At 40.7% G+C, this 11,787-nt stretch overlaps 2 protein-coding genes across 2 annotated transcripts; both read left to right on the top strand.

Annotated features, from left to right (window-relative positions):
• The first annotated feature begins 5,095 nt into the window (after positions 1–5,095).
• Positions 5,096–7,468, top strand: LOC109478391. The gene is made up of 2 exons (XM_019779920.1): positions 5,096–5,194; positions 6,235–7,468. Exons 1-2 carry the CDS (start codon positions 5,096–5,098, stop codon positions 7,066–7,068), a joined length of 933 nt encoding a protein of 310 aa, XP_019635479.1. The 3' UTR covers positions 7,069–7,468.
• Positions 7,469–7,696: 228 nt separating this feature from the next.
• On the top strand, positions 7,697–10,982 carry LOC109478393. The gene has a single exon (XM_019779922.1). The coding sequence runs from the start codon at positions 8,127–8,129 to the stop codon at positions 8,667–8,669; it is 543 nt and encodes a 180-aa protein (XP_019635481.1). The 5' UTR covers positions 7,697–8,126; the 3' UTR covers positions 8,670–10,982.
• The last annotated feature ends 805 nt before the right edge of the window (positions 10,983–11,787 follow it).

Below are 11,787 nucleotides of genomic sequence, written 5' to 3'. Positions count from 1 at the left end.
AGGAAGAAAGGGTGATTTTCTGCTGTTAAGGTGGCTAAGCGTGTTCTTGCAGAGAATGTTCTGAGTGGGGGTACAAGGGAGTGAAGTTCAGCAGAGCATCTGCCGTGGAAATATATATATATATATTATGATTTATCATATAGCTTGCATGGAGACCTTTTTCGTCGTGAAGTTGCAAAGGGTTGTTTTAGCATTATAGTTGAAATCATAACGGATTTAAAAATCCGTCGTTGTACCAGGGTGCCAAATAAGGCTGGACATAAGGTAATAAGTGAGTGGCTTTGTGTGTGTGTGCAAGTGCGTAACTAGCATGTTATGCACGATCCAATCTTAAAGGGCAAATAGTATGCCAACCCTGTATTCCCACTAGTCGCTAGAACAATAATTATTACTTACATGGAAATACATAAACAAGTGCTTTGGAAAAGCTGGGCTCGGCTTCTAGAAGGAGAGGTGAAATGGAAGTGTGTTTAAGTTTACGTGATTGTTCGCAGGAGGGAAACCAAAGTACCCAAAAGATAGTCTCTACCAGACTCCTTTGCAGGCTGAATAAATAGTAGAAATCGGCAAAGGCGGAAATCATTGGCCAGAGGATTTGGCCGGCCATAGAGGGTCCAGCTTGCCTGCAAGGGTCCAGCTTGCCGATTTCTACTATTTATTCAGCCTGCAAAGGAGTCTGGTAGAGACTACCTAAAAGAAGGCAGTATATATAGTATTGAAAAAATGTAACATTAAACAATGAGTGTTTAATCGGAGTAATGTTACATTCTTACAGAGCAGTGCCTCAAGTAGTATGTCACTTTGTTACCATGTAAACAAGGTTCAAGTCTTATAAGAAATGTTACACATATATGAAGTTATATATACTCTCCTCACCTCTCGAATAAAAGTACCCCCCTGGAATAAAAGTAACCCCCCCCCGGACAAATCTTCAAAATCTAATAAAAAGTACCCCCTGGAATAAAGTAACCACCGGAAATTTAAAAATGTAAGCAACGTCTATGCTCAAAAATGTGTTCTCATTAACAACCTGTATTCTTACAGGTTTTTTCGGAATTCTTGTTGCTTCCAGTGTAATATAATTATATGACAATGTCACCCATCAATGTTCTAGCTCTGCATTCATACAATTTGTTGTTGATCATTGCATTGCCTACTGTTTTATACATGAGCAGGAACTGTAATATAAAGTTTTGAAATAAGTGTTCTTGATTTTTTAAAGCTTTATAATTATCAGTAAGACTTAGAGCTAATGAAGTTGAACATATGCTTAACATATGCTGTATACAAATTTTAATACTAGTTTTTAAAAGCCATTGGCAAAAGAATTGATAATCATCAACCACAAGTATTCAATTTCTTTTTTATTTTTCATTTCCATTTATGCATTGCATATTTCCCTTTATACACTTACTAAAAAGTAATGATAAATGCTACATCATAATCATAGTTCAAACAAATGGCAACATTGCAACACATTGCATTTCACAACCTCAGTCAAAGGTTTTATGTTACCTTGCTAGCCTTTGAAGTCTGCCTGCTGAGGTATGCAAATGGTAGGGGCGGGGCTTCAAGTTTGGAACTCAGTTCTTAGAAAATTGAAGCATTCTTTTTGCAGGGGGAAACATTTTTTTGAAAATATTTCTTTGTGATAGTTGATACGTTAGACTGCAATTATACTCCTGTTTTTGGTCTTTTACATAAGAAGTAGCTTTGCTAAATGCAACGTGCATATGTATATTTTTGAGAAAGATTTTTATCTATAATTCTAAAGAATTGCCCAACCCCCTACTAGAAGTGAGCTCTGCCGATCGTGAGAACTGCATGTTTACGTATTTGACTTCATTGAGCGTTGGACTTTTTCCAGTGGTAAATTTTCATGTTTGTGGCAGGATTTTTGACTTTTTGAGAGTATTACAGTTTGTAATTGCTAGAATACATTGTTATGTGGTATTATTGTAACACATTCCCAAGAAAAAGATCGTTTTGAGCAAGGAGTTTTAAGTGAGATGTGTGTGCGCGATGCGTGAATAATGTTGCAAATTCCGCCAAATTTTCTATACATAACGCCCATTATAGTTCATATTTCCGACGCAATACGTGTTCCCAAATATGATTTACATGTAAAAGGGAGGTAATTTGTTGTTAGGCATGCCCTGCTTTTGAAACATTAGTAAACGCACCGTCCAAAATAAAACGTACCGGCGGACATTTTTAATTGTGCTGTCGGCTGGGAGAAGTGGTGTGCACTTTAGTCTTTTTTGTCATTTTACGTTCAGGACCGCAAATTTTACCGGAACTTTTCCGATTATGAAAAAAGAAATAAACGTACCGTCTAAAATAAGAACGCACCGGGTGCCGGTACGTTTATTCGAGAGGTGAGAGTAATAGCAATGTGTAAGAAAGAAGTACATGTTTTCAGAAGAGTTATATTGTGAGTTACTATGACAAGCACTCAGAGTACCTCACATTGGTATCAATTGTAAACAAGGTTCAAGTCTTGTAATAATATAACACTATACATAGAGACAGACTTTATTGAATATATAATATAGCTTGACTTCACAAGTGTGGTGTGTTGTGTCTTGTTGAATTGAGTCTTGAGTTGTATATCTGAAAGAGAACAACAACAAAATTGTGAGTAGGTTGGTATATACATATTGAACACTCCTTGGTAAAAGCACATGGCAAGTCTTCAAAATCTCTTACATAGGGAATGTCATTGTGCCATATGGGTGGGAAAATTCTGTGTTTTCAAGGCACATGCAACACAGACAGCGAAATTTCAACAACAACAACAATAATTCTAAGAACAACAACAACAACAATAATAATTTTAAGAATAGGAACAAAATAAAATGAACACAATATGATAGAAATACTCAATAGAAGAGGACCCTCAGAAGACATTAGGAGATTACTTAGCCTAGAAGTCCCACATCAGCACATTTGAATCAGAATTTTATCCTTCAGGCATCTAAAACTGCAGAAACAAGCCCCAAGATAAGTTCGTTATTTTCTGTGTGGTACCCTAAAAATCAATCCAAGTCCTTCCAAAAACCGTTATTCGTCAGAATTTTTCGCCTTTTTGCTCCATGAATGTCAATATACATTGGGACAGTGTTTTTTCAACTTAGTATGTAGATATGTGGCTAGACTATTGACTGAAAAATCTGGTTTCCAAGCCCTAATCAAGCTGATGATTGATGGTCAAGCCCTAAGCACCGGATGCCTTGACGATGTGTGGGCGGGACAAAAACACTTTACTCGTGGCCCATGGCAGACGTGCCACCCGTCACGTAAGCACGGGCGCCAGGCCTCACCTACCTTGGCGCTGGAAATATGCCGCGTACTGTTTTTGCCGTCAACGGTCTTTTGTGGCAACCTCTTCAGGTGATATATTTGAACAAAAACACAGGCATAAATAGCGTAATTCGTCACTTGTGGGCAGTTCAATGAGACCAAACGTACTGTCATATTGAGTTGTTTGTTGATGTAGCTTGCATATTAGAAAATGATATTCTGATACATAAAACAGAGCTGTATATATAACAAAATGTATAGTTTCACGATCTATATTATACCGAACTTTTATTTATATAAACAAGCCTAGCTATAGGCTAAAGGAACCACAATAGTCACGGATGCCTCAATTGAAGATGATCATAGAAATGCATTCTCTCCGATCTTATTTCAAAATAATTATTAGATCACTAAGCATGATGGCTACAGCTAATTTTGTTTTCGGATGCATACGACATTAGTGCTTTCCTTAGGCTTGTGAATTGTACAACAGAGAGTGGTGCAAAAATGCAATCCAGTTTTGATAAGAAAAATCCCTATATAGTCAAAGACAATATCATCTGTGCAATTAAAAAAAAACAAAAAAAGTGAGCTATATGAAAGCCACTAGAATATGAACTGTATATAAGAGTATCGCAAAAGAAAACATGTGCATTCCTAACGCAGTGTTATTGCGGCTTAGAAACACACAGTATCATTAACCCAAGTTTGCATGCAGAAACAGTCTACCAGACAACTAGACGACTATTTTTAGTCTGGTACTACTGCGCAGACGTGTACCTTATTAACAAATAGCCTCGAAGAAACCAGCTTAAAAACATCCACTGAAATTATCAATGTTTCATTACAAAAAGCATAGAAAGAAATTAAAACGTGTTGAAAACACCGAGACACTGAAAACAAGTTATTATGCCGAACCACCACAACAACAATATGGCGGCATGAATCCAAAACGTCGTCAGAAGTTCCGGTAAGGCCACGGAAAGTAATTTTTATGGATGACATCAGCGCGGGCACATTAAATTTCGCCTGATTTTTGGGAAAAAAAACAAGAAATGTTGTTGCCCTCTGACAGTGGTCAACATGCCGAAAATGGACAAAGATGTCTGTTGCCATGCCGGCTGGATGGCAGATAACTATAAAGAGAGGAGACAAGTAAAAGGCTCTGATTTAATTTTTTTTACTTTCCAGTGATATGTGATGATTTCGGTGGATATGTGGTGTCACCACTAAAATAAAAACCATTTGTACAATGATTGCGTCAAAATGTAGGAACCTTGTATTTTTTGCCCGCCTTGTTTTTTTCGCCCGCTCGCATTAGATTTGGAGTCTGTGNTGTTGCCCTCTGACAGTGGTCAACATGCCGAAAATGGACAAAGATGTCTGTTGCCATGCCGGCTGGATGGCAGATAACTATAAAGAGAGGAGACAAGAAAAGGCTCTGATTTTAATTTTTTTTTTACTTCCAGTGATATGTGATGATTTCGTTGGATATGTGGTGTCACCACTAAAATAAAAACCATTTGTACAATGATTGCGTCAAAATGTAGGAACCTTGTATTTTTTTGCCCGCCTTGTTTTTTTTCGCCCGCTCGCATTAGTATTTGGAGTCTGTGGGGGGGGGGGGTGGTCATGCATAGAATTTACCTGCTGTGGCCTAAGTAAGGCCTGCCTGGAGCCTATCATAAATCACGTGACGAGTGAACTTGGGTTGCTAAGTTTTGTTCTGAGGTACGTGGGTACAGACCACAGTCGCCTACAAAGTCAGACTGCCTGAGGTGTCGATCCCAACATGGCGCGGCGTAGCATGAGGTTGGTGGAGTACGGGAAGCCCTTCCAGCTAGCGGAGGAAGAGGTACCCACTCCACCGAAGGGCGGGGCTGTTGTCAAGGTACGTTTGATATAATGTCTTTACGATAGAAGTACAAAGAGAATATCTCTATGGCTATCGCACAAAAAACTTGTGTGCAGCTGTTAGCATTGAGAAACCACCGTTTGAAAAAAACACAACTTGATCACCAGCGAATATACAATTTTGTCTGGTCCAAACGAAACTCTTCGCAAATATGGTCGTGGGGTCGTGTTGCGTAGCGGCAGAGTACTCGACTCGGAACCAAGAGGTCCCGGGTTCGAGTCATGGCATGCCACCGACCTTGTGCCCTTGGAAAAGACACTTTACACGACTTTTTTCACTTCACACAGGTGAAAATGAGTATTGCATTGTCCCCTATGCTGGTTGCGGCATTGAGTTGAAAAAAAACTTGAGTGTGCCGTCACCACGTCTTGTGATTATATGTTGGAATAAAAAAAAAAACTGCAAGTATAGCTTGCAGATACGTTTAGACAGGCTTTTGTACAGGAAACCTTTACAGTGAATTCTGAAATACGTTACAAATTTGATTCCTTTTTGTCATATATTAATTTTCTTACAAAGAGCTGACGGGGCAATAAGGCCTAAGAGATGCAGTCAACGTCCTTTAGTACGCTTTTAAAGTCAATCGAAGGTCGCTTTTGAAGGTCAATCGAAGGTCGGCGCCGTGGGGGCAGCGAGCAATTCTTAGCCAAACCTGTAAATATAACAAATCACAAAACAGGGAAGGGGTGCTGTTAAGGTCAAGCCGGGATTGTTTTTAATCAAAATGCTATTTCTGTTGTTTAATGACTGTAGTGTATGATATTACATTGCATTGTATTGCATTGTATTGTACTGTATTGTATTGTATTGTATTGCATTGGATATTATGGTATGGTATTGCATTGCATTGTATTGTATTGTAAATACTGTATTGTATTGCATTATATTGTATGTATGAGAAAACCAAGATGGCGGACATGAGAGGACGCGCGTCGTATGTGCTCCGTATGTAATTGAACTTCAAGAGCGGTTGCTCGTGTTATATAGAGTGCTTATACAGCTTATATTGTTTATAATACTCGGTTCATATACTCAGTTTGAAGTTAATCTCTGAGTTCAACATTGAACGTGAAAAAGACGGAGGAGAAAGTGAATCCGTGCCGGTGACAACAAAGAAGTACAGGAGCAGATCCGGGAACTCCACCAAGCCGTGGAATACACCAGCGAAGAACATCCGTGAGTTCGAAGTACTTTCCGAAGACTACGCAGACAGTGACAGAACGAAGGTATGTAACCTCAAGTGTCGCACCTCACCGGATCGCATTCCTTTGTGGATAAACGCCACTAAAGCCTACTTAGACGAAGAGCTTGAAAAACAAACAGGATACAAGTTCACCTGGAACGACAAGAACTGTCAGCTCATTATCACAGATCCTGCAAAGTCCGGAGAAAGCATCAAGGTAGTGAACATTCACTTCTACAAGTCGGGAACAATCCTGGTACACGGCAAGGGTTCAAAATGGTACGCCGAGAACATTTTCCCAAAAGTGAAAGTCACGGTTAATAACCCAGCAAGCTCATCCCAGAATCAAGATGGCGGACAAACTGCTGATCAATTGACAGTGAATGAAGTCGGAACAAAAGACAACAACCCAGAGACAATAGAGGACATCTCAGACCATGGCAAGTCCGCCATGATGGCGTCTGACACTGAACTCGACCAGACCACGCCTACTAAATTTGGTGCCACAGACTTGACTTCAGAGAAAGAAAACAGAACGGAATATACTACTCCAAAGTCTGTTACATCTCCGTTTATCCGCAAAGTGTTCGGAGGTCTTGAAAATATCATCTTGAGTCCCTTCACAAAGATGAGAGAATCTACCGGAAAAAGCAGAGAAGAGAAGTAACGACAGACAAACCGATCGCGACGCGATATTCTTGCCGACAACTCCCTCCCCGAAAAGAGTGCTGATTCTAATAGCGAAACTTTGTACACTACTTTGGTGGACGAACTGAATGAACTGAAAACTCTAGTCTTCAATAACAAAGTAGCGATGGATAAGCAGGGACAGCAAGTCGCCGATCTACAAGCTAATCTCCAAAATAAAACGAAGAAGATCGAGAAACAGGCCAAGCAGATCGAAAATCTGATGACCGAACTCCAACACCAGCGTGAATTCTCTAAAGACTTATTAGACAAACTCTCTTCGAAGTGTACATGTGCATGTGCTACTCGGGGAGATGAACGGAGAATTCAACGGCTATATTCAGAAATCGTAAGCTCAGCAGCTCAGAACGACACCTATGCGCCCAACACATGTACACAGACATCAGCAACCTCCGACAAACAGGGCGATGCTGTGTCCGGCATGAAGACTCCGGAAGCCCCCCGTGACAAACAGACCCCGTCAGCCTCCCGTTCACAGGCCCCAGCGCCCACCAGCACCGACACACGGATCCAGGCAGTCACCGGTATACAGGACCCGGCAACCTCCGCCATACAGGCTCCGACAGACCCCGGCAAGCAGCCCCCGGCAGCCTCCAGCCCCGACTCACGCGCCCAGGCAGTCCCCTGTGCACAGTCCCCGACCCACGGCACACGGGCCCGACAAACCCCGGCGCACAGGCTACGACAACCCCAGGCACACAGGCCTTGGTAACCTATCCAGCACAGAAAGAGAAGAAACAGATCAGAATATTTGCCGACTTGCTTTGGAATGGCGTTGATACAAACAGAATGTTTAAAACAAAAGTTCGAGCATCGTCAAGTCCAGCACAGTAAGGAAAGCCTCTGAGAACGTCAACTCGTCCCCTGACAACACGACGGAGCTGGTCATCTTTCATGTCGGCTCAAACGACATGGACAACACAAGAGCACGATCAGACAGTGTGAAGATTTGTACAGAGGAAACTCGCAAATTGATCAACAATACAAAAAAAATCATTCCCAAATGCAACAATAGCAATGTCTCAAGTCCTCCCAAGAGGGATGCATATGGATTCCACACTCAACAAGAACATTGCCATGTACAACGATAACGTCGAGAAACTATGTCTGGAAGATGACCGACTATTCTACATCAGGCATCGGCTGTTGTCACAGGAACGGTCGCTGTACAAACCAGACAGGATCCACATCACCCCTGACGCTGGCGTGAGTCTGTTAGTGGCTGACGTGAAGCGCACGCTGCGCCATCACGAGCAGTCCGTCACCGACACGAGCAGACAACACTCGAGCCGCAGCGGGCAGCAGACCAGACCACTCAGGAAAACATCGAGGGAAAACACCGTGACCTACATGCAGTCCGACCGGTACGCTCCCCCGAGCCGCTTCTCACAAGCCCATCGGAATCCGGCACCGTTGCTCCCGTGGAACCAGTCACCCCCAGCTCCTCAGCGAAGATCCCACTGGAACGAACGGCAGGGGTCGAGATGGAGTGAGGCACAGGACAAGCGCCATGCAATAGAAACGCTGATGAACATGATGAAAGACTTCCTTAGTCATTGAACGGACACTTGAAGGAGACGGTCACTGACAGTAACAGTAAATGGACAAGAAGAGGTTACTGAGGTAACGTGTTCATCTCTTTATGTATACAACATAATAGTGCCTAAATGATTAACCATAAACCATAAACCCTGTCTGTATTAGTATAATTCATACAGGTACCTGTAGGTGTGATACATTTTATATGAAACATTCGATTAAGCTGTATCAACTCACTTGACACACAATGCAACCACGCTCTTATTGTTTAATTTCTCATATTCGCTGTTTTGACTCGACAATGTCTGCTCAAAGAGTAGCACTTAGATTCTGCTCTTGGAACGTTCAAGGTGGTCTTCGGAGGAAATGTTTAGATGTAGAGTTTGTTTCTAGTTTAGAAAATTATGATTTTATTTGCCTCCAAGAGACTTGGCTTAAACCAGGGGATAATTGTAGTATAGAATCCTTTAGTTACTTTAGGAGTGATAGAGACGCCAAAAAGACCGCCAAACGAAATTCCGGCGGAGTAGTTATAATGTTTAGAAACAAATTTACCAAAGGTATTACAAAATTGCCATCAAGACACCCGGACTTTCTTTGGTGTAAGTTAGACAAGGCATTCTTCGGCCTAGAACAGGACCTATTTGTCGGGTGTATGTACTTTTCTCCGGAAAACTCGTCGTCCCTAGAAAACAAAAACAACTCCCTATTTGATATACTACAAGAAGACATATGTAAATTTTCCAACCAGGGAAATGTAATGCTGCTGGGTGATTTAAACGCCAAAACAGCGTCCCTACAAGAAACAATCATTCACGATGACAGCCTGAATCACGACAAAATAGACTTATTAGAAAACATACCTCCCAGGTCGAGCTGTGACAAAGGGGTAAATAAATATGGAAATAATCTAATTGATCTCTGTTCAGCAGCCAACATGGTTATTCTAAATTGACGGGTCCCAGGAGACCTATCCGGTAAATTTACCTGTCACAAGTATAACGGATCGAGTGTGGTTGACTACTTCATTGTTAGCACTGAATTCCTTCCAAAAGTCCAATATTTTAAAGTGAACGATCTTTCAGTGTTCTCAGACCATTGTTTGCTAACTTGCTCAATTTTCGCAAATTATTCACCGTATATCAAACAAATTCAAACCCCAGCACGTCCTCTACCAACTAAGTATATCTGGGATGATCACTCAAAAGCGAAGTTCTCAGAAACTCTCCAAGATCCATTGACAGTAAATGACATACAAAATTTTATGGATAAATCGTTCTGCAATGTAAACAGTGCTGTAAAGGAATTTGCCGGTATAATCACAGATGTGGCCGACAAATCCCTACGAAAAATCACTCCCAGAAACAATAGGAAAAAGAAAAAGAAATGCAAACCATGGTATACCTTAGAATGCACCTCTTTGAAACGCAAAATCAATAACTTAGCTTCCCAGTTCTCAAAATGCCCATGGAGATTAGATATACGCCATTCATACTTCTGCAATCTAAAGGTTTACAAGAAGAAAATCAAAACAGAAAAGAAGCTTTACAAAGAAAGGCAATGGCACAAATTAAGTAAGCTCAGTAAAGAAAACCCTCAAAAATTCTGGAGAGAATTGAAGATACATAAGCACGTGCACGAGGAAGGTGATAAACAGAACGTGGATGAAAATATTAGCCCCGAAGAGTGGAGAACACATTTCAAAAATCTAAACGATCTCATTGAAAGTAATGAATCAGATAAAGATTTCCACCGACATGTCTCACACGTAAACCCGGAGCTTTTCCAGACGACAAACAAAACTACCGATACACATGCTTCCAATAATGAACCGACAGACAACATTACAGACAACATTATACGCACGTTAGAGAACGCGACGGAAAAACCTCTAGACTTTGACATCTCACTTGAAGAAATTTTAGAGGGATTGAGCAAACCGAGACGCAACAAAGCGTGTAGAACAAATGCCGTCATAAATGAAATGTTAAAATATAACAGTACACAACTTATATCTCCACTAAGGAAACTCTTTAATATTGTTTTGAACTCTGGAAACTTCCCACACCAATGGAGCCAAAGTATTCTCGTACCTATCCACAAAAGTGGTAATTTATCGAACTCCTCAAATTATAGAGGAATTGCCATTTCTAGCTGTATTGGAAAACTATTTACACTAATTCTGAGCAATCGTTTACAGCAACTTCTAGAAAATGATAACATACTGTCCCCTTTTCAATCTGGATTTCAAAAAGACTTTCGGACCAGTGATAATATCTTTGTATTGAAAACGCTTATTGATAAACAGCTATCTATACCCGGAGGAAAGCTATATACATGCTTTGTAGACTTCAAAAAAGCATTTGATTCTGTGTGGAGAAATGGCTTATTCTATAAAATCTTGTTATCAGGTATAGGTGGCAACTTCTTCAAAATTATTCAATCAATGTACAGTAACATAGAATGTTGTGTGAAAACAGGTAATGGCCTGTCAGAATATTTTAAATCATCATGCGGCGTGCGACAAGGTTGCAACTTAAGTCCACTCCTTTTCAACCTGTTTGTTAACGACCTTCCAGATAAATTAGCTTCACCATTGTGCGATCCTGTATTCTTAAAAGATACCCCCATCAACAGTCTCCTCTGGGCAGATGACCTCGTACTCATTTCACAATCCGAAGCAGGGCTAAAACAATGTCTAGAAAGGCTAGACGAATTTTGTTCCACTTGGAAACTATCAACTAATAAAGGGAAAACAAAAGTCATGATATTTTTAAAAAACGGGCGAGCCAATAATAATAGACGCTCCCCCTTTCAATCACAAGGACAGACTATAAGCTTCACAAACTTTTACACATATTTAGGAGTAGACATAACACCATCAGGGTCATTCAATCGTGCTAATAAACAACTTAGAGTTAAAGCAATGAGGGCTTCCTTTAAACTTAAAACATTGTTGGCATCAAATCACAATCCGTCAATCTCTCTCGCCCTGGACCTATTCAATAGCCTCGTCAAACCTATATTACTGTATTGCGGGGAAATACTGGGGACAAACGCTCAAAGCAAAGAGATTATTCTCAGGGGAATCAAGGAATCTCAAAATGAAAATATTAGAGAATTAGTATCCAACACCCTT

The sequence above is a fragment of the Branchiostoma belcheri genome, unplaced genomic scaffold (genome assembly GCF_001625305.1).
Source record: "Branchiostoma belcheri isolate BF01 breed outbred unplaced genomic scaffold, Haploidv18h27 scaffold436, whole genome shotgun sequence".
NCBI lineage: Eukaryota > Metazoa > Chordata > Leptocardii > Amphioxiformes > Branchiostomatidae > Branchiostoma > Branchiostoma belcheri.
This window is presented reverse-complemented; position numbering and strand designations above follow the sequence as displayed.

What these genes read in the sequence shown, in the direction of transcription:
- LOC109478391 (XM_019779920.1), top strand. Translation starts at nt 5,096, where the DNA reads ATGGCGCGGCGTAGCATGAGGTTGGTGGAGTACGGGAAGCCCTTCCAG. An exon ending in AGGGCGGGGCTGTTGTCAAG is followed by an intron (nt 5,195 to 6,234) that starts GTACGTTTGATA and finishes TATTGTTTATAA; the next exon opens with TACTCGGTTCATATACTCAG.
- LOC109478393 (XM_019779922.1), top strand. Translation starts at nt 8,127, where the DNA reads ATGTCTCAAGTCCTCCCAAGAGGGATGCATATGGATTCCACACTCAAC.